Source organism: Erpetoichthys calabaricus, chromosome 2, assembly GCF_900747795.2.
Source record: "Erpetoichthys calabaricus chromosome 2, fErpCal1.3, whole genome shotgun sequence".
Taxonomy (NCBI): domain Eukaryota; kingdom Metazoa; phylum Chordata; class Cladistia; order Polypteriformes; family Polypteridae; genus Erpetoichthys; species Erpetoichthys calabaricus.
Window position 1 is genome coordinate 68,707,552 of NC_041395.2, and position 25,741 is coordinate 68,733,292.

The window sequence follows — 25,741 nt, forward strand, 5'->3', positions numbered from 1 at the left end:
ATGTCATTGTAAAATCAGGATATAATTTTAATCTACTAATTAAATGCACTTCATTATTGAGCAAAACTCAAAATAAATGTTTTTAGTGTAAAAAAAAAAAAAAAATCTATTTGTGTTAACTTGTAGTTGGTGTGTGAAACAGAAAACCTTCTGTGTGGCATTAGCTTGGTCAGGCTGCCTGGAGACTTTAGACCTCATAAACAGAAGAGAGGCTTGTTTCTTTGATGTGTGATATTGTAAATATCATAGAATGTAAAAAGAAATAAAGGGCCAAGATTGTTACTGTATGTGACACAGCTGTTAATCCTTTGAACAGCACTAGCTCCGTTAGGCAGCACACTATTTTCTATCAGGCACTGCAGTAGAATGTTGGCAGTCATTCGATAAATTTTTAGTCATATAATTTGACATGCTGCAGAGAATTTACAGACTCAAGTGGTGCTTTGGACAAGGTTTGTGTTTGGGGTTCTAATACTGTATATATTTCAGTTAACAGTGCAAACTGCCATGTTACCCTTGTTAGTTAGTTAGTCTGCTTTACAGGAAGAATGTCTCCAGTAAATCTTCAAGAAATAGATGTCATTGAGTGCACAAGTTGTTGTTGACATCAAAAAGTTGTATATTTTTGCTGGGTGCTCCATTTTCTTCAAGCTTAGCTTTATATGTTTACAACAAGGGAGAACCACAAGTACAAAATATGAAGATGGCATGTTAAGACAGTTAATATTTTAGTGAAATTATTTTTTTATTTTTAAATGTTTAGAGTTTACTAAATGTATGGATTTTAACCACATATGCACAAGGTGTCTTCAAGTGGGGCACAGCCGTATTTCAAAGTTTTTTGTGTTGTAATAAACCCACAAGTCAATCAAAAGCAGTAATGGTATTGTTACATATCAAAGGGTGTCTTCTTTCAAATAAATCATGTGTTTGTTTTATCTACTCTTTCATTCGTTAAACATTTGATTTCCACATGTATATGCCAACACAAGCAATGCAATTCAGCTTAGTGAACCTGCTTTTACTAATGATCTTATGTCGAGCCTTACACAGTGAAAGGCTCATTACCATTGGAAAGCTGAGGTTCAGAGTATTCCAGCAATGCACTGTCGTATATGATTGTTTTTTTATATTACATGTCATAGCTGTATGTCAAAAGGAGGAAATTTCGTATTGTGTGTGACAGCTCATCTTTACGCACCGTTACCCCCAAGTTTCTCTCAAGAGTGCATGGGGATAGACATGTAATAAGACTTGAAGTTTGTAATATGGAAGTGTCTTCTTCAGAAACAGAAAACTTACAGTTCAAGTCCCAGAAAAGATACAGAATCATGGCGATACAGGATAAGTCAAAAATAGATTCTGATTACAGTTTTGACTTTTTGAGAATGAAGCGTTTGATGAAGGGCTCAAAGCTACACTTGTTTTGTAAGTTTTGGTCATAGTATAACTCTGAAGTGTGTCAACATTGCAGTATTACAGTTCAAGCATCATTTGTTCGTTTTTTGAGCAGTGCCCTTCCATTTTCAACATAGAGTACCAGCATCGTACCCACTCACAGTTTAATCTTGTGAATTAAACATCACTGAATCAGACAGTATCACTTTGATCGAATGTACTTATATTGCACCACACAACTTAGTCATCTCAATTGAATGTTACTGATTTGAGGGGCGTTAACTGTAAAGGTGGTTAATCAAACATACTTGTATTACACCACATCACTCGCATTTTCACTTGTGGACCCACTATCTCTCCCACTCCCAATCAGATGTTGCTAGGTCACCCAATGCAAGCTTTCATGGGTAACTGCTCTTCAATCGAATATACTAGTATCATGTTGGTTATACCAAGCATATCTGGTTGAAGAGGAGAAAAAAAAAGTTATTTTCCATGGGATGAATTACTTTTTAACATGCGTTACATTTTTTTTTTCAATTTGTTTAATAGAAAGTTGCATTCAGACAAGATGAATGTCCAAATGAGGCTGAGTTTGTTGATTTGAGCTTATAGAATTTTGTCTGTTTAGTTAACATAGTTAAAATTGAGATCTAGCATTTCTGTTTTTGATTGCAACAATAATTGTTTAATTGTGTACAATGTAGAATTATTAAATATAATGAAGGTGTGAATTTTTTTAAGGCCCTTACCCTATTAGGATTTTTTTTAAAAAGCTTATCATGCTATTCTTTAAACTAGTCTTAGTGTATGTTCTTAATGGCTTTGTTTTATTTTTCTTGTGAATTAAAAAACGTTTTACCCATTCTACATTGTTTTTTGTATTTTGAGGGAAAATAAAGCATTTTTTGACATTTTGTTTCACCAGTGTTAAATCTTGTTTTCATATAATGGACATTTGCAAATCAAGATCAACCACAAATGATGTTGTCATTCACAATAAGGCCCCTTTTGTGAGACCTGTCACCTCAAGCAATGCAAGCAATCTGACAGTGGCATTTAATAAGATTGGCACAGTCCACACTCAAGTAAGTAAAACATTTAGCTGAAGTTAAATTCCTTTTAAACACAGGTTTTTCAGTAAGTTGACAAAATAGTTTTTTTGTTACCTAGCTTTTATATGTCCTTTATTTTCTTGCACCATTGCCTTAGTCAATTTTGGCAATGTGAATATGTTTTGTTTGAATATGTTTATTTGCACATACTACTTTGATTATGACAATTTGCTTTTTGTTTACAAGTGTACTTTAATAATTACCAGTTAAAGCCAGGACTTGTAAAAAAAAAAAAAAAAAAAAAAAAATATAGATATCTCTATAGAAAGAGATAGATATAGATCTATAGATATAATTTCCACCTTGGTTTGCTTAAATATTTTCATAATCACCATTTGACATATCAAAATAAAATGTTTCATGGAGGGGGGTGGGGGAATAAAAGCATTTATTGTCCTCCCAATTGCTTTTACAATTTTACTTTCAGTAGAAGATATTTCTGAAGATGTAAGGAAAAAAGATGGACCTTGTAGAAGTTGTATTTTGGGTGCTGGTTTAACAACAGCTTGCTTCTAGTAATTGTTAGACTTTTATAGCAAATGTAATGGGAGTCTGTTATTTCCTGTTTGTTTTTATGCTATTATATATAACTGGGCAGGTATTGAAATGTTTTATTAATATTACCGTATGCCTGTTCACCATGGAAATTGACAGGCAGAATCACAATTGGCAAAATAAACATGAATTGTATAGTATTTGAATATGTTTTCACTTCTCATAATTAAATGTGTAACATTTCAAAAGCTGCTTTGGGAGACCATTTGAAGAATTACAACACAGGAACTTTGAAAGGTACACATCCTTAATACAGATACTTAATTTCTGTATCTGTCCTACAATTTTTTGCTTAACATTAAAGGTGTATTTAGCATCTGTGCTAAATATTTTGCTGGCCTCCAGTTTCTTGTGCTGCATGACTTTTTAAACAACTGCCACATTGCAAGCAATGATGCCACCTAGCAAAAGTTTAAGGAAGTGCTTTTTAGTGAGGTTTTGAGACTGCATGACTGAATTGGCTGGAAAATGCAATTTTCATATAAAACTGAAGCTTAGATTTAAATATGTAGAGCTTCCTGCCTTAAATTCTTGTATGTTACATCAATTTATTAGGTATATATAACCTATTCTTTTCTAACTCTTTTAGGCTTTAGCGCCATCTGCTCCATCTGTGATGCACCATGGGATTCCACTGCAGACAGGAACTGCTCAGTTTGGATGCAGTGATTCATTCCAGCAAACACTGATCCTTTGCCCTCCAACAATCCAAGGTAAAGATATTCATTTTTTCACTTTATCTCATGTACAATAAATAGTTAAAAACAATTTGTATGTGCAGAAAGGAAATTTTCTTTTAGTTATATAGTTCATAATTTTTCATTGTCAGCGTATTTAAAAATGTACATAAGCACTGGAAGGAGTTAATCTTGCATTTGGATACTCCATCAGGTTTGAGAGGAAAAGAACATTTTTAAAGGGGTTTTTGATGAAAAATTAAGTATGTATCCTGCTTCCCATGTTGGTTGCATCCAGTGCCAAGTCATGCTGCTTTACTCCCTCATCTTTCACACCACTCCTGTCAATACCAGTCAATCCTTGTTAATGAAGCACCTTTTATTGAGTACATGCTTTGTTTTGGTAACTTTAGAGTGGACAAGTCTTTATTTTTTAGTGTATTTTTATTTTTTTTAACAATGAATGCAAAAAAGGTTATCACATTCCTGTTTAGTTAGCTTAGTTAACAGTATGCCTTTTAAAATGTTTGGTTCTACAGAGACACATGCTCATGTTACCACTTAACCATTTCTGCCAGTTGGGCTAGAATATATACCCTCATGCTTTCACAGGAAAGCAAAAATGCATTCACTTGACTTTCAGTTAATAACAGTTTGTTTTCTGTTCTGCCACTCACTTATAAAGTGGTGTTTTAGGTATTGATATTCCCTTTTCTTACTATTTGCCTACAAAATTATTTGCATCTGTTTCTAAAAGGCAGACAATACAGATATTAAGTATCAAGCTAATACTAGCCATTTCGAAACGCATGTTAATTAGTGGAATAATCTGCGGCGAATCTCTTGTTTTATGTAGAGCAGTTTTTCAATTTTTTTTTGTCATTGGTTTTAGTTTAGTACTACACTAAATAGACTAATTATACATTTTGAGTATTTCAGCTGTGTCCCATAAACATTAGTCTGTGTATTTGTGCATACCACATAAAGAGTATTTATTTTATGAACAATTCCATTCATCTGAATTGTTTTTTGTATTAAACAATTATGACCTGGTGGAGAAGCAGAAATATTTAAATTGTTTTCCAAAGAGAGAAGAAAATGTTTAGAAGATGATGCATTATTAAGGGTTAATGTGTAATTCCATTGACAACATATCTTTCATACTCTATTACACAGTAATTGGCTGCTGGCAGAGCATTTCTAGGAAAGGGATTAATGCATTTCACAGGTATAAGAAAACTTGCAAGAAATGTATTATGGTCTTGGGTTTTTCAAATATATTTTCCTGCTATACAATAATTCCTCTGTTTTTAGAAAGCCTTTCTTGTATTTTTAAGCAGGAATTCCAAACAACCCTAATAAGCCAACAGGTTACTCAGTAAGGATGGATAACACTATGCCACTAGTCACTCAGGCTCCAGCCATACAGCCTTTGCAAATTCGCCCAGGAGTGATAACTCAGGTATGTAAAATCTTTCTTTTTTGAGACATTGCATATAATTCATGATTTTTATGATTTGCATCAGCAAAAACACTTTTTATTTGAATGTGTTTTCTTCTCAATATAATCCCAGTGCTTTCTAAACAGTGCACTACTAGACAATCTAATACAATATTAGGAACCGAACCTTTCACTGGATCATGTAAAGAATGGAAGGTTGTCCTCAGTAAAATGCCTTCTTCTTCAGTTTATATAAAATACATCCATCCATCCATTATCTAATCCGCTATATCCCAACTACAGGGTCACGGGGGTTCTGCTGGAGCCAATCCCAGCCAACATAAGGCGCAAGGCAGGTAACAAACCCTGAGCAGGGCGCCAGCCCACCACATGGGGCACGCACACACACACACACACACACACACACACACACACACACACCCATACATCAAGCACACTGATCGCCAATGCACCTAACCTGCAGGACTGTGGGAGGAAACCGGAGCAGACACGGGAAGAACATGCAAACTCTACGCAGGAAGTACCTGGGAAGTGAACTCAGGTCTCCTAACTGCGAGGCAGCAGCGCTACCGCTGCGCCACTGTGCTGCCCATGTAAAATACAATTCAACTTAAAATACAACTGAAAATTTCACATCCATGTCACATATTTTGGGATTAAATCGTTGCTTATGAATCATACTTTATATCACAAGAATCTCTAATCCACTTACAGTTGTGTTTGAAGTAATACCAAATGGAATATTGCTGGTTAATTGATTTAACAGTGCTGGCATACTGGCTAATCTTAGTCCTAACCCTCCTTTTTTTAAATAAAGAACAATTCAAAAGTTCTTTGGGATTTGGAGGCTTTTGTTAATGTTGCATTAATAATACTCCGAAATCTTGAATCTTTGGTAACAATGTGTACACATCAGTTTTCTTGCGTGACAACATCAAATAAAGTCAACGTCTTACTTCATGGGTAGGAAAGGGGAATTTGCGTAAGTTTTAGTATAGCATGGCTTACAAACATGTAGTAGTATTAATGTAATGCTATGTATGAAATCAATTTAAATATGTATTTGTAATTTGTGTTAAAGATTGCTTGTTGAAATTAATTTGGCTATTATCTTTATTTTATTAGAAAATATACCAGTCTTGTTACCAAGAATTCACCTTGGTATAAGTTGGAAAAGAAATCTGGCAGATAGTATGCCTTTCTTCCTTTCATCATTGACTTTTAACATTTTAGTAAAACCATAATAGTCTGACATTTTGACTTAACAAATTTTGTGTTATGTACATTTTCTGCTATCGTTGAAAATGTCTTTAATGGTTAAAAAAAATAAAGACATTTATAATTAAACCTTATATAGGTTACTAAATAATTACATGGTTGTATATCAAGCACCTGAAATTCTTACTGGCTAGTTTTTCATATCCGCTTCGCTGGTGTTTAGTGCACTGGAATAATGGGGAAGTGTGCCGAGACTACATCATATCAGGGTCAGCTTCACTTGATAGTGTTTCTTGTCAATGATCATCATCATACACCAGAAGAACTATCGCCCCACCTCCAGGAAATTTGATTTTGAGTTATACCGACTTGAGCAACAAATTGACATTGACTTGGTCCCATTGCAGTGGTGGAAGCTACAGGAGGATAACTACCCAGTCCTGGCCAAGTTGACTTGAAAATATTTAGCATCTCCACCCACTGCTGTCCTTAATAGTGTTGGGGAACAAATTAAAACTTGTGTGCATTATGTAGTCACTTTACTTTTTAAAGTAATGAGTAACTGCAAAATGCAAAATTTACTTTATTGGAGGAAAAATACAAGTGTTTAAAAGAAAAAAAAAAAAGTGTTACACAGGAGCTTCTTTCCTTAACTCGGAACCCATAGATGTTTCTTGCTGGGGCTGCAGCATTGTGCATGCGTGTAGACCAGTGGTCTGGTAACGGCTAGTAACATCTAATCTGCCCAGTTTAGGGTTACAGGGCACTAGTAATCATTGCAGCACCTCTAGGTTTAAGGTAAGTAGCAAATGTGCTGGATGGTACGCCGCTACTTTAAAGGGCTCAATCATAAAGCCAGTCACAAAAGAGTGTACTGAGTGAGTGTACCAGTAATGAAAACCTATTATTAAAATGTCAGTTTTAATCCAATTATTTACTATAGATTTGTTTAAACAGTAAGATTTAGTCGTGCAGCAGTCACCGTTTTGAGAATGTGAAAAGGGAATGGATGTTATTTAGTTCGCTACACATTAAGGTCTAAAAATATTGTCTTAATTGCGAAGTATCTGACCACTTCATAAACTAAGCTTTACTGGAGTTTGCTCTGCTGTACCCAAAACTAGATCTGACATCCTAGGAAGTAAAGGCTTAAAATAAGGAGCACTAAAAGCAGTGTAATAAAATGAATGACATTGAATCCTGTTTTATGTTATCATCCTGATCAGGAATGGAGTAGTAATGAATGTTGCAAGATTTCTTTTTTCTCTCTGTTCAAGGAAATAGACATATTTTGATTACAATTATGGATTTCATATCTCTCCCTGAAGGATAAGTAACACACTATTTATAGCAAATTACATTTTTTATAATTAACTCTTTAAAATATATATTTTTTTATTTTTGTAAGAAATGGCTAAGGTCAGTTTAAAAGTAATGTTTCCCAACACTGATCATTTGTGAACATTCTTTATCTAGATATGTTGTTTTAAAATAAAACAAGCACCCAAAAGAGGACACTGGCAACAGTGAAGAGAAAAAAAAAAACGTGGTCACTGATGTTATGCGAATGAATATGAATAATGTTGCATCAGTGCCACAATGTTTTCCGAAATGTACTATACAGTAATCCCTCACTTATCGCGGGAGATAGGTTACAAGGCCGACCGCGATAACTGAATTTCCGCGAAGTAGGGACACTATATTTATTTAATTATTTAACGTGTATTTGGACGTTTTTAAACCCTCCCTGTATTGTTTACAACCCACCATTTACTCTATTAAAAACAGGGACAATTGCTAAGCAATATGAAATCGGTAGATAAGTTTACACTTACTGTATAGCGAAGTACATGTAGCAGCTTGTAGGCGGTCATGACGTCGTCGACCTTGTTGCAAAGATTCCTAAAGCAGATTCCATCCAGACTACTGCCTTATCACGTCCACTTGCAACTCGTTTTGCACCCTGGTTAAAGGACACTGCGGCCGTAGATCTTATATGCTTTTCCTCCTTTTTAAATAAAAAGAATCGATGTCCTGCAGCGGTGTAGCTGTTCCCTTTCTTCAACATATCCAAAACGTTTACCTTTTCTGCAATCATTTGCATCTTCTGTTGGTGCTTGGACACGGCCCCTGAAGCATTAGCACGTTAATGATGAATGAGTGAGATGAGACTTCCTGGTTAATGCAACGCTCCGTCGCTGAGCCAATCCGCGGCACACAGGAACTTAACTGCGTTCTCTGATTGGGAAGCTTCTCAGCCATCCGCCAATAGCATCTCTTGTATGAAATCAACTGGGCAAACCAACTGAGGAAGCAAGTAAAAAGACCCATTGTCCGCAGAAACCTGCGAAGCAGCGAATAATCCGCGTATTTAGATATGCTTACATATAAAATCCGCGAAGTCGTGAATCCGCGAAAAGTGAACCGCGAAGTAGCGAGGGATTACTGTACAGGTCATAAAATGAGTTATTCCAAATATCATATATACCTATGTTTCTGTTTTTTTTGTCCGTGCGGCTTTGACATCATGGACCATAAGGTGCATACTAATTCAGCGTGAGCAGGAACACTCAATAAAACAGAATAAAAAACAAAAAAATTCAAGTGGCAGTGAGATACGAAGAAGGCAGATTCACCAGCGTTTGTGTGTCAGCTTTTATCCCTCCAGATCAATTTCCAGTCCTGTGTGTCAATACCCAGATTTGAACCCTTTGACTGCCTCCCAAGCGCATGTGTGTGACAACTGTAATTTTCCTTTGTGTAATCCAGACTATAGCGCCTTGTCATCCCAGAATTGCATAAATGTCTAAATATGGCCAGCCTTAGTTAAGAAAACAAATCAATGGAAATCCAGAATACCTGTAGAAAAATGAACACAGAAATGGAGAGAATGTGCAAACTCCATAGAGGGAATGGCTGGACTGTCAACAGTATTTCTAATACAGATAGCCAGTGGCCTTCCATGATTCTTGTCCCAAGGTGTGGCTTCCCCCTCATTTGTACATTATCTACATCAATGGTTATTGCAGTATATTTGAAAAAATGTTCAACTTAAAATTTGCTGATGACTCTGTGATTGTACATCTGTTTAATGAAAATGAAAATAGTCATGTTCTAGTGTTATGGGATTTTTGTTAGTCTTGAGTCTTCAGGAAACAAAAAGTGGAAGCAATTTACTTTTAATGGGAAAATCACATTCTAATTCACCTGGATCAGGCTAGTTTTATTTGTTTAATACTGAAACTAATGAAAGCTTCAGTCTGTCACTACTTGATGGACAAAATAATGATCAACACTAGAATCTCTGAATGCCTACAAAAAAAAGTCGTAATACTAGGCCACCTTTAATTCTTTCGCACCTCTTTGTTAGCGTCTTTGTTTTGCAAATGTGTTAATCAGGACAAGCAGCCTGCTATTCCATCCCCCACAGATGCAGCTGAAGTTCTCCCAGCTCAAGTCTGAACATCAAAGTCTGGGTGTGAGGTGTCGGAATTGTATAGGGTAAATAATATATCATTATTTGGAATACTTACATTTCGTTTGTTTTCTGTGTCTACAGAAAGTTGCTAGGGATCAGAAATTCGGAGTGCTGGTAGTTTACCAGCCGCAGGTAACATGAATGTCAGAGTGTTGTATGTGCATATAGCCTATGCTTGTGCAATTTTTGTCCTTTTGTTTTACCCCCTTCACATTTATAGTTTAAAAAAATTAAGTTGCATATAATAAATCTCTTTTGGGACACACTCCCATTAATTAATCAATTTATGTGCAGTTAATTTCAATTTAAGTTTATTTTTTAAATTGATTGTAACTCTTTTTTAATCTAACAGCAGCCATATAAACGGATTACTATGAGGGTTTGATTTTTGCGACCCCATATAGAGGTTACACCAGTTAATGCTATTGAAATATACATTCTCAAAGTCAAGTTTGCTTTTAACAATAAAGAAACTTTTCTGCCAGAAAGATACTGTAACTGGTGCCATAGTCTGGTTCAACATATCAGTGCTAGTATGTCGTCATGGAGCGGGGCATGAAGTATAAGACATCAACGGCTCAAAATAGTAAGACTAACTTAATGCAATATACAGTACATGTATCATCATCAGTTGGCAGTCAGTGGACATTTTCCTTTAGCTCAACTGGCTCTTAGTGAGAGTTTATTTTCTTACATTTTAAGCAGGTAAGGTAAATAACGTAATTACTATGCACAGCACATTTTTATTTAAAAATGCATAAAGATTTGCAGTTGTAATTAGTGACTGTCTTGGTGCAGCAGTTCAGGCTTTACCAGGTGTATACTGTGTATATAGTTTTTCTGGTAGCAAAGTCTGTTGTTAACTGATCATTGGCAGCAGCAAATGTTCTTCCCATATTTGTTCCTCTGTCGAATGCCAAACAGGCCAGGCATTGTTTCTTGTTCCCACCTGAGTTTTGAATGCTTCAAATGTCAAAATTATATATTTTCTCGACATTCTCTTAATGATTGTTAGCAGTTAATATTAGAAGTAATCAGTATTTGGTTTTAGTGTTGCCCCAGCTAATCTGACAATGGTGATTTCCCTAGGAAGTATTGGGGATTGTAGAATAGAACAGTGGCCACCATATATTTGTAAATGCCATCTGAGCCACCTGAAAATGGGACTTAATTTACTTCTACTTTTCTTGCTTTGAGACCAATGCATTCTATGTGCAGAGTTTGACATTTAGACTCCTTAGCTTGTTGGACAGAAGCAGCCAAAGGTCTCATTCTCATTAGGGTTCAGACTTTCTAGACATCAGTTTTACAATTAGTACCAGTGGTAAGGTTTTTGCAGATGCAGAACCATTGAGTTATTTCTTTACAATGTGTAATTGGTCATTTACAATTTAATGACAGTTGGGTTGTTAGACAACTAATCAAATTGTTGCAGTGGGTCAGCTTTGGAATAAACACCCTTATGGTATGTGTTTAGTGACAAAAAGTGTACAAGGCACTTATCTAAATATGTTATCACTTTTTTTCCCCCCTTTCTCGGCTAATGAGTATAGTAGGGTCATGTATAAATACAAAAGATAGTCTCCTAAGTTTCAAGAAGCTATTATCAAATCTTAGAGTTTAAGTGAAACATTGTGCTTGGAATACGTGTTTCATCATGAAAAACCTTTGTATAACTTCTGAGTGTTCCATTTAACTTATTACTTTGTTTTGATTTTGTGTGTGTAATTTATAGGAGTTTTTGTTTTCTTTTATAACACTCGTATGTTTCTCTAGAGAAAAGGCTTATATTTTGGTGTACATGTTTGTTTTTCATGGCCAACAATGGGTTAGGCACTTTGGCACTAGTTCAGAAACATGTCATTAGAAAGATACACTTTTAGTTATGTTTACATTACTGGAATTGCAAAAGATGAAACAATTTTTTGTGTTTATATTTGAGACAGTTCACATAACACGTAATATACTTGTTCAAAGGTGATCTCTGGGAGGTCTCAAACTTTTCACTCAGTAAAAGGATGGTAAGGATCTTAAACTTGACTTTATGTAAGACTGTAGACATGAAAGCAGGAACTTTCAACCCTTCTGGCCTTTTGAATTATACTTAAAAGATGACAGAAGATTTATCTTAGAAATTGATGGCTTTTTCTCCTTTGTATTGCAGGGGAAAACAAACACAAAGATTATGGGTACTTTAATAATACATTTGGAGATGCTTTTCAAAAAATGAAATTTAGTCTGGCTGTTTTAATTTTCTTTATTTGTACATCATGTGATCTTGCTTTCTATATTATCACTCTCCCTTCCCTTGTGGTTGCCTTTAGTTCTTGTTGGCATTATAGTTCAAAGTTGTTTGGTTTAACTAGGGGCAATTTGTCAACCAGTACAAATTTTCATGTATCATTTATACAGCTGATTGCACATTAGGAAGCTGCATTTGTTGCTTGACCTTCTGACACAGTACACCAAATGCTGGTATAACTGTGGAGATGAAAATCCATACAGGCTTCATCTTACTATAACTAAATTTAAATGTTAAAAGGCAATAAAGTATTGTATAGTCTACATGACCTAAAACTGATGCTGGGTTTGTTTCAGTGCTTTAATTTATTTGAAAATGTGTTTTACAGAAAACACATGCTACAATAAGCATGGACAGTATAATCAAATGGCAGTAGTGCTGTAGCTACTTTTGTTGTTTTGTATTTTGCTTTGCTGTGGTAGTGGCTCAACCTGTGAGTGAAGGGGCAGATGAGTCTCTGCAGGGTGATGTACATAGCCGTGTGTGTTGACAGAACTTTGAAGAAGGTACAGCATGGCAGGTCCGACCTGCACTTGGCCAAGGAAAGAAGGCGTCTAGTGCATTGCGAAGACTCCTGAGCACAGCAGTCTCCACTTCAAGAGGAAGAACGGTGACTTGTGAGCTTAGCGAGGGAGTTGATCATAGCCCTTTTTTAAAGGGAAAATAAATGATCCTTTCACGGAATATTAAATAGCTGATTGTGCCTTTTTGTCAGTCCTTCATCCAGTGTTACATTGCATTTCATATGCTGTATGTTGTGATGAAACAACATTACATTTTTTTTCTCGTCGAAACTAAAAACTGTCAGTTTTTGAAGGGGTCAGTTCAAACTTGGGCAGCTATCATACTATCAATGCATTTTCTTTAGAATGTTTACCTGTGCCACTTACAAATATTAAAGAACTGAGCAGCTAAAAAAAAAAGCAGAAATGCAAAAATTAGGAGATAGTGTTACAAAACCATACAGGTATTCCCTGCTGCCAAAAGAAAATACATTTATTTGATTTAATGTTTGCATGCAGATACTTTAAATAGCCTATGATGGTGGTAATGTAGCTCTACATTAGCCGTTAAGTAAAATAAGAACATGTTTTGGGCAGCAGTTTTTACAAAAGTAGGACAAAACATCAAGTATAAATAAAAGTTAAGAAGGTAAAAATTAAGTGTGTTTTGTATCTTTTTATTTGTGCATTTTGAAATGCTCAATATACTGCTCAGCCTCGACAGTAATCCATGGTATTCTCTTCACCATGACCCCTGAAGTATATATATCAACATACTTTCCATATCTTTCCCTCTAGACATGGTCAAATCGTTCCCAACAGATACTGGTACCTGCCTGGCAGCAAATAACTCCAGTTGCACCTTCTACTACAGCATTAACATCTGACACTGTGGCTGGCCCACAGAGACTTGGAGACTGGGGGTATGTGTGAGGTTTCCATTTTGTAGGTCTAATATTTATGTTCCAAAGATAGTGATACTACTAGAATTTCTTGATGAATATATTGTAAATATAATTAACCTTTCCAAAGTAATAATCTATAATGAGAAGTTATTTTACAAGATAAACTACATGATATACATGTCTGTCTGTATCTATATTTCAGAAGTATTTAAGATGAAATATTTTGTGCCACTTTTGATGATCCATATTTCTTAACCTTTTGTTTCTTGCAGGAAAGTAAGGTCTCACGGAACACATTATAATTCCATGTTACCGCAACCACTTTTAACCAACCAAATGGCTGTTTCTGCTCACCAGCCAATAAGTATAGGCATTGCCCATGTTGTTTGGCCTCAGCCCCAAGCTACTAGCAAAAGAAATAAGCTCTGCAAGAACAGGTGGGAGCATATCTAGAAGTAAATTTCTATTGCCTAAAGTTGCTTAAGTTGCACTGTTTCTAATGCATATCAGGCTCTTAATAGATATTTGTGCATACCATTTCTTAAGCTGTTTTTATGGTATTTTTTTAAAGTAATAGTCCAAGCAAAATGTATGTTTATGTTACTCCTTGTTTGTATTCATGGGGAATGTAGATAGCGTTTATGAAAGAAAAGGAACCTATTGTAACCAGTGCTGGCCAACAAGAAGCAATTTCAAAACCTTTCATGAAAACGAATATTCGTGTCTCATAATTCAAATGTCCAGTCATCCAGATGTGTGCTCACAACATATAAAATGCATGCATTTTTTGCTAAAATTTTTGTAAATACATCAGAAAAATGAAAGATACCCACAAGCAAGAAGACTCTGCACTTTTGAATTGAAGACTTGGTTGCTCAAGAGTCCTATCTTCAGTATCATTTTTGGGTGGAAAATTCAACTCTAACTTCAGTTTATCTTATAATAAAATATTCTTCTGTAGCTTCAGAAAGGTTATCCTGTTTTTGAGTGTTTTATAAATGATAATCTGTTTCTTACAATATTACTATCAATGCAGTGACATAGTTTATTAAAACAGATGATCATAACCTAAATATTCTTTTTTGTTTTATAGCAGGACTAACATTTTACATAACACCAATTCCAAAAACTCTGTACGTCTTGCTTTGAAGATTGCAGAAAATGTAAAGAATGGTGATGCTGAAAGTTGTGTTGTAGAAGCACAGGACAATCAGAGCCCAAAAAAGAACTATTGTAAAGACCTTGTTAGGCAGGACCCAGATGACACTGTTTCTAATAAGCAAAGGCAAACTATCATAATTGCAGACTCTCCAAGTCCTACTGTCAGTGTTATCACTATAAGCAGTGATACTGATGAGGAAGATGCAGCACAGAGACACTCATTGAGAGAGTAAGTTGCCCCATTCTTTGTTTGTTTACAATTTTTTTTTTTTTTTTTTTTACATGTGCTTTAATAATTTATTTGGTTATCAACAAAAACTGCAAGCTTTCAGTGCTTGTATCAGTAATATATCATAACATGTAAATATATTTTTATTAGAAATTACATATTTCCTTTATTATGAGTAGTTTTACTTTGTCGTCTTAGTATTTCTTGTATCCTTTGTATGGATTGTATGCTTATATTTCTGTTATAATTTTTCATGCAAGCACATAAATGCTAAATTATTAAAGGTCTATGTTCAGACCTTGTCTTTTCCATGGACTTCAACAAAATATTTAATTAACTGATGGGAAAGACCTGATGTGTTTGTGGTTGCACAGTACACAATTGTCTACAGTTTACTGCCATTTAAAGAAATTACTGGTTCAGTTTGGCTTTTGGAAGACTGTTATAATAAGAGAAAAATCAGAAACATTAATTGTAAAAGAATGTTTTTTAAATTATGGTCACTGGGCTGTAAAAACCCTTTTGAATGGGATAGGCATTCGCCATTGTTCTAGAGCTTTTTATTACAAGGTTGGTTGGAACTGTTATTTAACCTTACCTGCATGTTTTTGGTGATATGGTAGGAAGATCAACAAAGATACAGGGATCATGCAGACTCCACACTGACAACATCCATGTGTAGGAATTAATCCAAAGCCAACACCTTCTTTTAATTGGTCTCCTGACCTTATTAAAATAGTTATTGCCTAGTGTCTTTGTTTTGAGGTCAGTTCTGAAATGATACAACTAGGTTTGCTAAATTGTTTGTTTGAATGGAATATTGGAGTTCTTTAATGCTGCATAGCTGTCTATGCCCCTGTCCTCCGTTTTGACAAAGTGGGCAAGATAGTGTTCATAAACAGTGGAAAACTAATTTATGTGACCATCTGTGGTGAAATTTGTGTGCATATTTAGTAGAAGACATGCCTATAATATCACTTCTGGCTTGGCATCTTTAGAATCGCAATTGCCTCGAATGCTGTCATATTGTAAAAATGGATGTTGTAGTATCAGAACTCTGAAGCACATTTTACACAACTGAATAAAAAGTGATCCAAGTGTGAAATATCTCTTTGCATACAACATAATAGGGAGGCACATGCTGGATAGTGCATTAAAACACATAAATCTGTGTGTGTTAATGCACAAATGGGAATAACTCAGATGTTCTAATGCTATGTAGATAGATAGATAGATACTTATTAATCCCAAGGGGAAATTCACAATGTATAACGCTCAGCGGAAATGGTTTTTTCAACATGCACTTCCAATATGGTACCACCGGTATAGGAGAAAATTTAAGGCTAAGGTATTATGTTAATTGCAACTTTTAAAGACCATCATATGTACTAGTCACCCTAAAATGTTTACATCCTATTAACATATTTGCCTCACATATAACCTTTAATCAAGATATTTTACTATATTCAAGTTTAAAAGTTTCTGTTAAGAAAACCTGGTTAATGTTCCAGTCTTCCTTATTTTCTGCTCTGGAGACTATACTGTCTCAACAATGAATATATGGAAAGCATCTCTAGACTTTACTGTTTCTTCAAAAGAGTGCATCAATAAGACATTTCAATTAAGAGGACTACAACTGCATATACACAACTTGCGTTGCTGAAGAATGAGTTTAGAAAAAGTAAATTTCCTTGAATCTTCAGGTCAGATGAAAATGTGTATGTAGGAATTAACAATATTTTAAAGGTGTGTTGTTGATTTAATTGCAGATATCGTATTTCATGAGCCATAACAGCTTTCTCCTGTACATGGAACTAACACTTCAATGCAATATCCAAAGCCAACTTCTGTTCATAAGAGATTCTAATGTACAATGTTGCTCATTTAATCCTAGGTGTAAGGGAAGTCCGGATTGTGAAGCATGCCATAGTACATTGAACATTGATAGAGTGTGTTCCTTAAGCAGTCCTGACAGTACATTGAGTTCAAGTTCATCAGACTCAATACAGAGTAGTCCATCTCCTTGTAAAAGAGCAAACAGGTTAGTGTTAAAACCTGAAAGCAGACAAAACTCATAATTGCATATTTCAATATTTATAGTGTTTATTTCATTCTCAAAAGATATAAATGTAGTTATACTTGCTAAATATGTACTTCTAAAGTTTTGCAAATCAATTTAAGACAAACTTAAAACTGCCTATGTCTTCTAAAAAGTGATTTTATTAGTTACTTTCAAAACTTTTTTTTTTTTTTTTATACAAGTACCGAAAAGTTTATAACAGTACAGTTAATTTTAACTAAGATGACAAGTACAGTTTATTAAATGAGACATGATATTTAATTAAACTTTGTTAAATTACTTTGTTGAACAGTGGGTTACTACCTAAAATAACGAGAATGAAAAAATATTAACTTGTATATCTGCTTTAATGTTGGATAAAAGAACACTGATGTATTTTATAAGAGATATATAAATGTGCTGAATAATTTACTTTTCATTTTGAAGTTTATAACTTAGAAGTTTATTTGAATCCTTGCAATTTATAATCTGTTTCTGAGGTTGATAAAACCTGGATTGTTATTTCATGGCCTGTTCCTAAATTTAATTTATGATTTGGGTGTTGTAGCATGTCAGAGGATGAGCAGGAAAGTGGTTGTGACACTGTGGATGGTTCCCCTACATCTGATTCTTCAGGGCAGAATGATAGTCCATTCATCGAGCGAAGATTTCTTGATGATGACAACCAGAATAATGAAGTGAGGGACCGCCAAGAACCTGAACCAACCAAACCAGCTGTTCGTACAATGGTGGTCCCACCCATGAGAGTTCAGAACAATAATTCTATCCCTAACGACCAGATTGTTGATACAGGTAAGATAACTAGAACATCAAAACATCTTAAAGATATGTAACCCATATCTTTATTATTCACCATTTGTTTCATAAATTCAAAAAATGGTTTATATAAAGTAGGGCTGTTACAGATATGATACAGATAATTTTTTTTTTATTTCCTTTTGTTTCTTTAGCCTTGCATTCAACATAATAAAGATACATGGATTGTAACTCCATATGCACTAGTAGTTTGGGGCATTATTGCACCTAACCAAATATTGCAGTTATAGATATTCAGACACACACACATATGTTAAAATGTCTTTTACTGTGAATAGTTAGTTAAGTGAGCAGAAGATAAACTGACCACCAAAAGACATAAGGTTAAAGAGAACACACTTCTTTACAATTTTAAGAAAGATTACATTTTTATTTCCATCATTCACAGGTAAAAAATACCAAAAAAGATTAACCTGTATCTTGAGAAAGCTGTTTAAGTTTGGCCATTTTTGAAGCCAGAACTGAACTTTAGGAATGCCAGTACCTTGTAACACAAGTGAACTTTTATTGGTATCTTGATAGAAAAGGGAATCATAACATGAAAATTTGTGGGTGATTCCAAACGTTCAGCAAATACCATCTATTGGTTTAAATTTCAAATGGAACAGTTGGTGGTACCATAAATTGGGGAGCCGGAGTCGAAAATTTGGTATACTGACTCCACAGGCCTACTCTGTGTCTTAATAGGGAAAACAGAGACACTTTCTGACACAATAGTTCAGGTACTTCTGGAGTAATTGTTTCAGTCTTTCTAGACTGAACATAGTAATTTGCACAGAGCTTGAGTTTGGAGGAGTAGATCTTACAGCTAGTTCTGTGTGTCCAGCTCCAAAGCTCTGCGGACAGCCCAAGGAAAGTGCTTTTAAGAGAATGGGCCAGCTTCCTATATGCATTGCTAGTTTTTAAGGACCTCAAGTGAATGGACTAAGACCTTTTCCAGAACCACTGCCTACTTTGTAGGTGTGTTTTGTCCATCAGATTTTCTGCTTTTATTTATAAGCTTAAAATAAAAAAAAATTGAACATTTTTGTCTGTATGAGTATGCGGACATATTGGCTAAGCCCTGATTAACATCTATTATTAGATGAAACTCCTAATTCAGGCATGCTAAATATTGGTAGAGCTGCAATTCAGTCATTCATTATAGCAGTATAAAATGCAAGTGTGATTTGTTCTGGGGCTGGGGTCCACATGGTTTCTGCACATTTGTCAAGTCTGCTCTCTTCAGAGACCTTGTGTTTTACTAAAAGCCTAGCCAAATATATGGCAGTGCCAACATATCCTACGTTGTGATGAAATGCTTTGGGGGACACGTTCTTAATAATCTTACAGTAGTTATGGCTGTCTCTGTTCACACCAGTTCACACCCAACGCCATATCCTTTGTACTTCATACTACCTTGCCACATGGGTAAGTGTACTGATAGCTAGGCCTGTCATGGTGATAATTTGATAAAATATCACAAGTGCTATACTTGGAACTTAACACTACAGACTTGGAATTTAACACTGAAATCTGCAACTGGATTTTGGTTTTCCTTACTGGCAGGCACCAGCTTGTGTGAATTACCAGCATCACTTTCTCCTCCCTTACCCTCAGCATTGACACACCACTAGGCAGTATGCTGTTCCTACTGCTGCAAATATTTTGTTTTTCCTGTAACTCCATTATTAATGATGTCTGTAATGTCACATTGTACATTATAAATTCTTGCATGGAGCTCTAGGCCGAGGGCAATTGATGGTCATTTTATATTTCTTCCATTTCTGAATAATCACACCAACAATTGTCACCTTCTCACCAAGCTTCTTGTTGATGGTCTTGTAGCCCATTCCAGCCTTGTGCAGTTCTACAATCTTGTCTCCGACATCCTTTGACAACTCTTTGGTCTTTCCCATGGTGGTGGAGAGGTTGGAATGGAAGAAATTCATTATGTGGACAGGTGTGCTTTACACATAACGAGTTGATCAGGAGTATCTGTAATTGATTGACTGTAATCTGTGTGACACATGGGCAAACATTCAGTTTCTGGAAGTAGAATTCTGGCAGGGTTGTAGGGGATCAAATACTACTTTCGCTCAATGACATGCAAATCAATTAAATTTTTATGTAATGTGTTTTTTCTTGATTTTTGGTTGATTTTCTCTCTCCATGAAAATGAAACTACTATAAAAACAGACTGTTCATTTCTTTGTAACTGAGCAAACTTACAAATTCAGCAGGGGATCAAATAATTATTTCCCTCGCTGTAGGTCTGATCAAGAACTGTGATGAGGTAGTTTAGAGACCTGCCTTCTGACATAGTGACACTTCTTGTTTGAATATCGAAAGACTTGTTTATAGACTTCAAGAAGGAAGGTGCAGGTTACTTTCTTGGAGCCAGTTTCACTGGTGATTTGAAGTAGACACAACATATCTAGGCCATAATTATAGAAGTTCAAGAAAATCTCTACTTCCTCTGGCAACTTGGGAAAGCATACATGTTTCTGACAGGCAACCTGTATTTCTACACAGTGGAGACTGGCTGTATAACATCCTGGTGTAATATCAGTGTAGCTCTGAATGGCATAGTTGGATTGAATTACTGAAACAAAACATTTTTCTGTTTAGGACATAACTAATATGCTTTGTTGGAAAGGCAAACAGCATTATTCATGGGTAGTTTTTATACTCCAGTCATAGCGGTCAACTGCATGAGCGCATCTCTTATATGTATCTGTTTTATCTGAAGTTGAATTTAATGTATGATGCCGTTTTCATTGTTTACATGATACTGCTGTCAGTATATGGGATATTAATACAGGCAAGTAAGAATCTCCATATTAAAATGATTTGGTTTGTTGTAAACTATTACAGGCTTACCTTAAAATTGCATTCATTTTATTTGTTTAGATAGTACTTGTCAAAATAAAGGGCGCTCTGGTCCTGGAAGGATTAACCATCATCTAGCAACAATAAATCGCCAGCAAAAAGTGTCATCAGCATTCCATCAACAGCAGCACATTAACTTTGGACAGGTAACTTTCAAATATTACCTTTAATGACAATCTACTTTTAAGTTATTATGAATTTCATGTTGTTGGCTATTTAACAAATTATCATTTTATTTTTGATATATTAATGCAATTGTAGTTCGACAATGGTTTTTTGTAATTCATTTGACTAAAATGTTATTGGGAGTCTTTCATGAGTGCAGAACCGGGTCCTGTTTTCATGATGTTCATTCCCAAATTTTTAAAGAAATATAAAATATACAGTACCAGTCAAAAGCTTTAGAAAACTTTGTTTTATCCAGTTTTATTTCATATTTAATCAATTTAAATGTAATGAATGACCTAAAATGGTGAAAAGGTAAGCAGTAAACTGACAGGTTTACATTTAAGGTTTAGGTTAGCTCTAACTGAAAAAAGGGAAACTTCAGAATATTACAAATGGGCCTTCTTCAGGGAGCAACTGATAGGTTACAACCTACACATATTATGCAGTAATTAAGGTACATAAAGCCTTGCAAGTTGAAGCAACAACAGATGAAATGAGACTGAGCATTATTACCCTTAAAAGTGTAGGCCTTTAGAGAACTGCAGAAAAGAAAATCTGTCAGTGAGTACTGTGTCCTACACAATTCGAAGACAATTGGAAACTGTGATAGGAAGAGATCTGGCAAACCCAAAGTCACATCCCAATTAGAAAACATGTTTCTGAGGGTCACCAGCTTGCATGATAGAGACACAGACTTTTCAATTTTCAGTCTTTGCTAAATATGTTGTCAGTGTTACATGTATTTTTTGTCACTATCAATTTGCAATTGCATTTCCTTTCTACAGAAACTAGTAAAGGTATTGAAAAGACTATTTTTGAATCTCAGATGGATGTTTTTTTTTTTTCCCCAAAGAAAAGTATATTTTGTCTTACTGTGTACACTGTTGTTGCTTGGTGGTAGTTGCTACAGCGATCCCCCGCCTATCGTGGAAGTTACGTTCCAGACCCATCAACGATAGGTGAAAATCTGCAATATAGAAAAACCATATAAATAAACATTTTTTTTTATAATTTAAGCCTTAAATTCCCCTCCCACACACTTTAGACACACGTAAACTTACTAAAACACACTTTGTAAACACATATGATATGTGGATGTCGCGCTAAGGATATGCGTAACATAATAATAATAACATAATACAATAATAATAATGTAGCATTCTGTCGATTCATTCAATGTCTAAGTACACTTTCCTTCCCTTCTTAGAAGATGCAGGATGCTTGGGAGCCATTGTAGGGCTTAAAAAAAACGGAAAGTTCATAAAAAATTTGCTCACAACAATCGGACCACAAGCAAGGTGGTACGCAGAGAACTGAGATGCGTCAGGGACCCACACTCGCTGTTCTTGCGAGATTACACCACATTAGTAGCAGCCAGTCAGAGCCCAAGAGAATGAAAATCACGCTCTGATTGGTTGAGTCTCCTCTTTCAGCCAATAACAGGCCTTGTAAGAAATCATCTGGGTACTGTAATGCGTCTACCATAGTGACTGCTGAAAACCATATGCTTTGTTATGAATTGGCTGCAAAGTACACTACAGGTAGGATGTATTTATTGAATTTTTCCTTGATGTAGCGGGGCACGATGACTGAACCGCAATAAAGCAGGGGATCACTGTACTTGCTTTTAGATGATGTTGAGAGGTTGAATGGCGCTCTCAACTGCCTTTTATGAAAAGCAAATAAGAGTTGATAAACAGATTTTGTACATTAGCACCTAAACCTTTTTTTTTTTTTGCTTTCCCTTGTTCAAATCTTTGAATAACAGCAATCTTTGAAATATGTGCTGTGACCTCAGATGATATGAATGATATATATACCCAGCTTACATGATCTTAAAGATCACTTGTAAATTTAAAATATAATCACCTTATCAGTAGAGAAGTTATTTGGCATGTACTTGGCAATTCTGCAATTAGATCATATGATGATAAAAACATTAATATTCCTCTAAGTGAACGTATTTGGTAATAGAACACCTTTATGTGTACATTGCGAGATATAGAGAAGTGTGTCTGAATTATATATATATATGTAGACTACTCCAACCTACAACATTCAAAAGTAATGTTTATAATGAAAGCAGTGACACACACAATTCATCTGTCCATTGTTTATACTGCAAAATCCAGGTCAAGGTCATAACAGTCTTGTCAGGTTTTGTTGCTTGGCAGCAGCCTTCCTTGGACAGGCCCAGTAATGCCCACACTTATTCATATGAGGCCCAGTTCAAAGTCACAAGTTAATTTAATATTTACATCTTTGGGTTATTATAGGTGAAAGCAGCTGTAGAAAAGCTCATGTAAACTATGAATTTAAGTTGTGGTTTTTTGTTCAGTATAGAGAATATTAGTAAGGACTATGCCACATAATGGTTGGAATTCAAGTGCTGTTTTTAGAACGTATCTATTTTTGGTGTAAATATGTTTTATCTAACTGCCTTACCTTAACCTTTCTTATTTCTATTTATGTTTTATTTCATTCTGTCTGTTACCTGTTATTAGATGCAACTGAGAAGGCAAATTTCATATTTTCTTGTGTAAACATGACTAAATAAAGAAACCTAAACCTATCTGTCATGGTGTCCTTTGACAAAAGTCCTGCTTTCTGCCCTGTACAGAAAGGCAACACTGGCAACACTGTTTTCCTCCATGGCCCTACAATTCAATAATTGGTCAGGACTGCAGCAATCAGTTATTTAAATAATCAAGTATTCTACTGATTATTCCATCGATTTGATTACTTGAATAAGAAAAATACTTTTGCTTTATTTATGAGCAATAGGAAATGCACAAAAGAGAAAATAAGACCTGTATCTTAACAGCTAGTTGATTTTCTTTTTAGAAAAAACATTTTTATTGCTTAAATTGCGTACAATAAAATTATTTGTCAAAACTAAATCCATTTAGTGCATTTAAGTGCCCTACTAAGTTCTGGGTTTTAAAGAAAACATTGTTTGAAACACAAAAACAAATAAATGCAAAAGTAATATATCAATTACAACGTACTTTAAAAAAGGTATACATATAGCCTAAAACTAAGGTATAAATATTAACAATAAGGCATAAAAATGCCTTTAAGTCATGCAGCTTCGGTTGACCTTGCAGTTCTAAAAGTTAACCATGGTTCGGTCATAACATATTTTACTGTCGTCTTAGAAGGCTTTCTAGCATTTGTAGGAGGCAAAAAAAAAAAAAAGAAGGTTCTGGCAGGATTTTAATCCCCTGGATGTAATGGATATGGGGTGGGTTTGTGTGTGTGTAAGCCTTTAAAGGTGCTTGTGATGGTTGCAGTGAAGAAATGTGAGCACATCAACATGCTCAGAACTGATGCTTACTCTGCGCTTCGATGCAATGTTTCCTGCTGCAGAAAAGAAACACTGGTGGTGTGGATTTTGCTAGAATACACACAAAGGACTTTGCCAGCATTTGGTGTATTTGTTTTCTCGCGCTTTCTCTACAACGCTAATTATCCATGCAAAATACGCTGGGCTCGCAGAGGTGTAGTTATGTTGATTAAACAATGCTTTGATGATTTTTAGTAATCTAATTACTAGATTTTCTAGATTTTTCATCCCATTCAGAAAATGGATGGATTGGATTACTGTATAGCATCAAACTCATGAATGCAATATGCTACATAAGAACGAGTTACGTGTTTACAATACACTAGGGGGCCTCGCCCCCTGCTCGCTTCGCTCGCCAACCCCCGTGTTTGGTTAATCTGATATACAATGTACATTTTTTTTTCTTTGGAATTGTTTCAATTTCATTATTTGGACTTTTACTTTAAAGCTTCATTAAAAACAATTTTGTTTGGAGACGCATTGTGACAATGCCCGTAAGTGAATATTGTTTCTGTTTCTCTAATAAATACTCTGACTTTTTGTAATGTTTGTCCAAGTCATTTATCGATTGTCATAGCAAATGCTATTCTGATGGTAAACTGTAAACATTTTAATACGAATGGCATATCACGATCTCTTCTGGTGTGTAATGTTATTTGCGGAATATATATATATAACCTTTTCTTTTTTGCCTGTTAAAATTTGCATTGCTTCTCCGTGATCATCAATACACACCTCACCGAATTGTGTATTCTTTGAGATTTAACTTGTTGTTGCTTTAACTGTTCCGGGACCACAGATTCTCATAGTGTATGGTCCATTATTGTGTAAATCGCTGTTTTGTGCATTGAATGATGCAAATGCGTAAAGACTTTGTTGTTTACTCTTTGCCTTTTATTTCTGACCCTGATTTGTCCTGCTAGTTTTTTCAATTACACCTGGCTCTGATAATTAATCACCTTTTGTTTGCGGTAATGCGATCTTTTCTATCTTTTCTTTGATACTGTAGCGAATGACATAATAAAGTGTCACAAAAGTCTTACTTGAACAATCGCAGACTTCCTAACCCCAAACACAACTTTCTAGCACCCTCTCCAACGCCCCCCTATACCGCATCAATCAATACCCCGCTATCAGTCTTCCGTGCTGTACTCCGCCCTCCCTCCATCGGACCTAACAGTCATTTAAAACCAAACAGCCCTCAACCTGGCTGGGACACTACAATACTTTTGGATTTTACTGCTTTCATATTCTGTACCTTTCTGTGCATGTGTATCGCGCCATCGTTTGTTGGAGACTTTGGAATTCCACTGCTTTCATAATCTCTTTATCTGCTTTTTTCACGTTTCACTCTGGTGCGGGGGGCTGGATCCTCTTTTTTGTGTGTCTGTGTCGTCACCTATGGGCGCGTTGCCTCATTTCTTATTTACGTTAGTTGAGCTCCTTTGTTTTTGAGC

At 35.3% G+C, this 25,741-nt stretch overlaps 1 protein-coding gene across 4 annotated transcripts in view; it reads left to right on the forward strand.

Moving 5' to 3' along the window:
* Nucleotides 1–25,741, forward strand: part of LOC114645956 (homeodomain-interacting protein kinase 3-like) — a 163,360-nt gene that overhangs the window by 136,183 nt on the left and 1,436 nt on the right. The window contains exons 7-15 of one of the 4 annotated variants that reach the window (XM_028793889.2): nucleotides 2,327–2,486; nucleotides 3,658–3,781; nucleotides 5,083–5,207; nucleotides 13,507–13,631; nucleotides 13,886–14,050; nucleotides 14,707–15,003; nucleotides 16,898–17,044; nucleotides 17,631–17,875; nucleotides 20,792–20,916. In XM_028793889.2, coding sequence (XP_028649722.1) covers nucleotides 2,327–2,486; nucleotides 3,658–3,781; nucleotides 5,083–5,207; nucleotides 13,507–13,631; nucleotides 13,886–14,050; nucleotides 14,707–15,003; nucleotides 16,898–17,044; nucleotides 17,631–17,875; nucleotides 20,792–20,916 — 1,513 coding nt within the window. The remainder of the gene's footprint in view (nucleotides 1–2,326; nucleotides 2,487–3,657; nucleotides 3,782–5,082; nucleotides 5,208–13,506; nucleotides 13,632–13,885; nucleotides 14,051–14,706; nucleotides 15,004–16,897; nucleotides 17,045–17,630; nucleotides 17,876–20,791; nucleotides 20,917–25,741) is intronic. The other 3 variants (XM_028793892.2, XM_028793891.2, XM_028793893.2) reach the window with 3 other exon arrangements.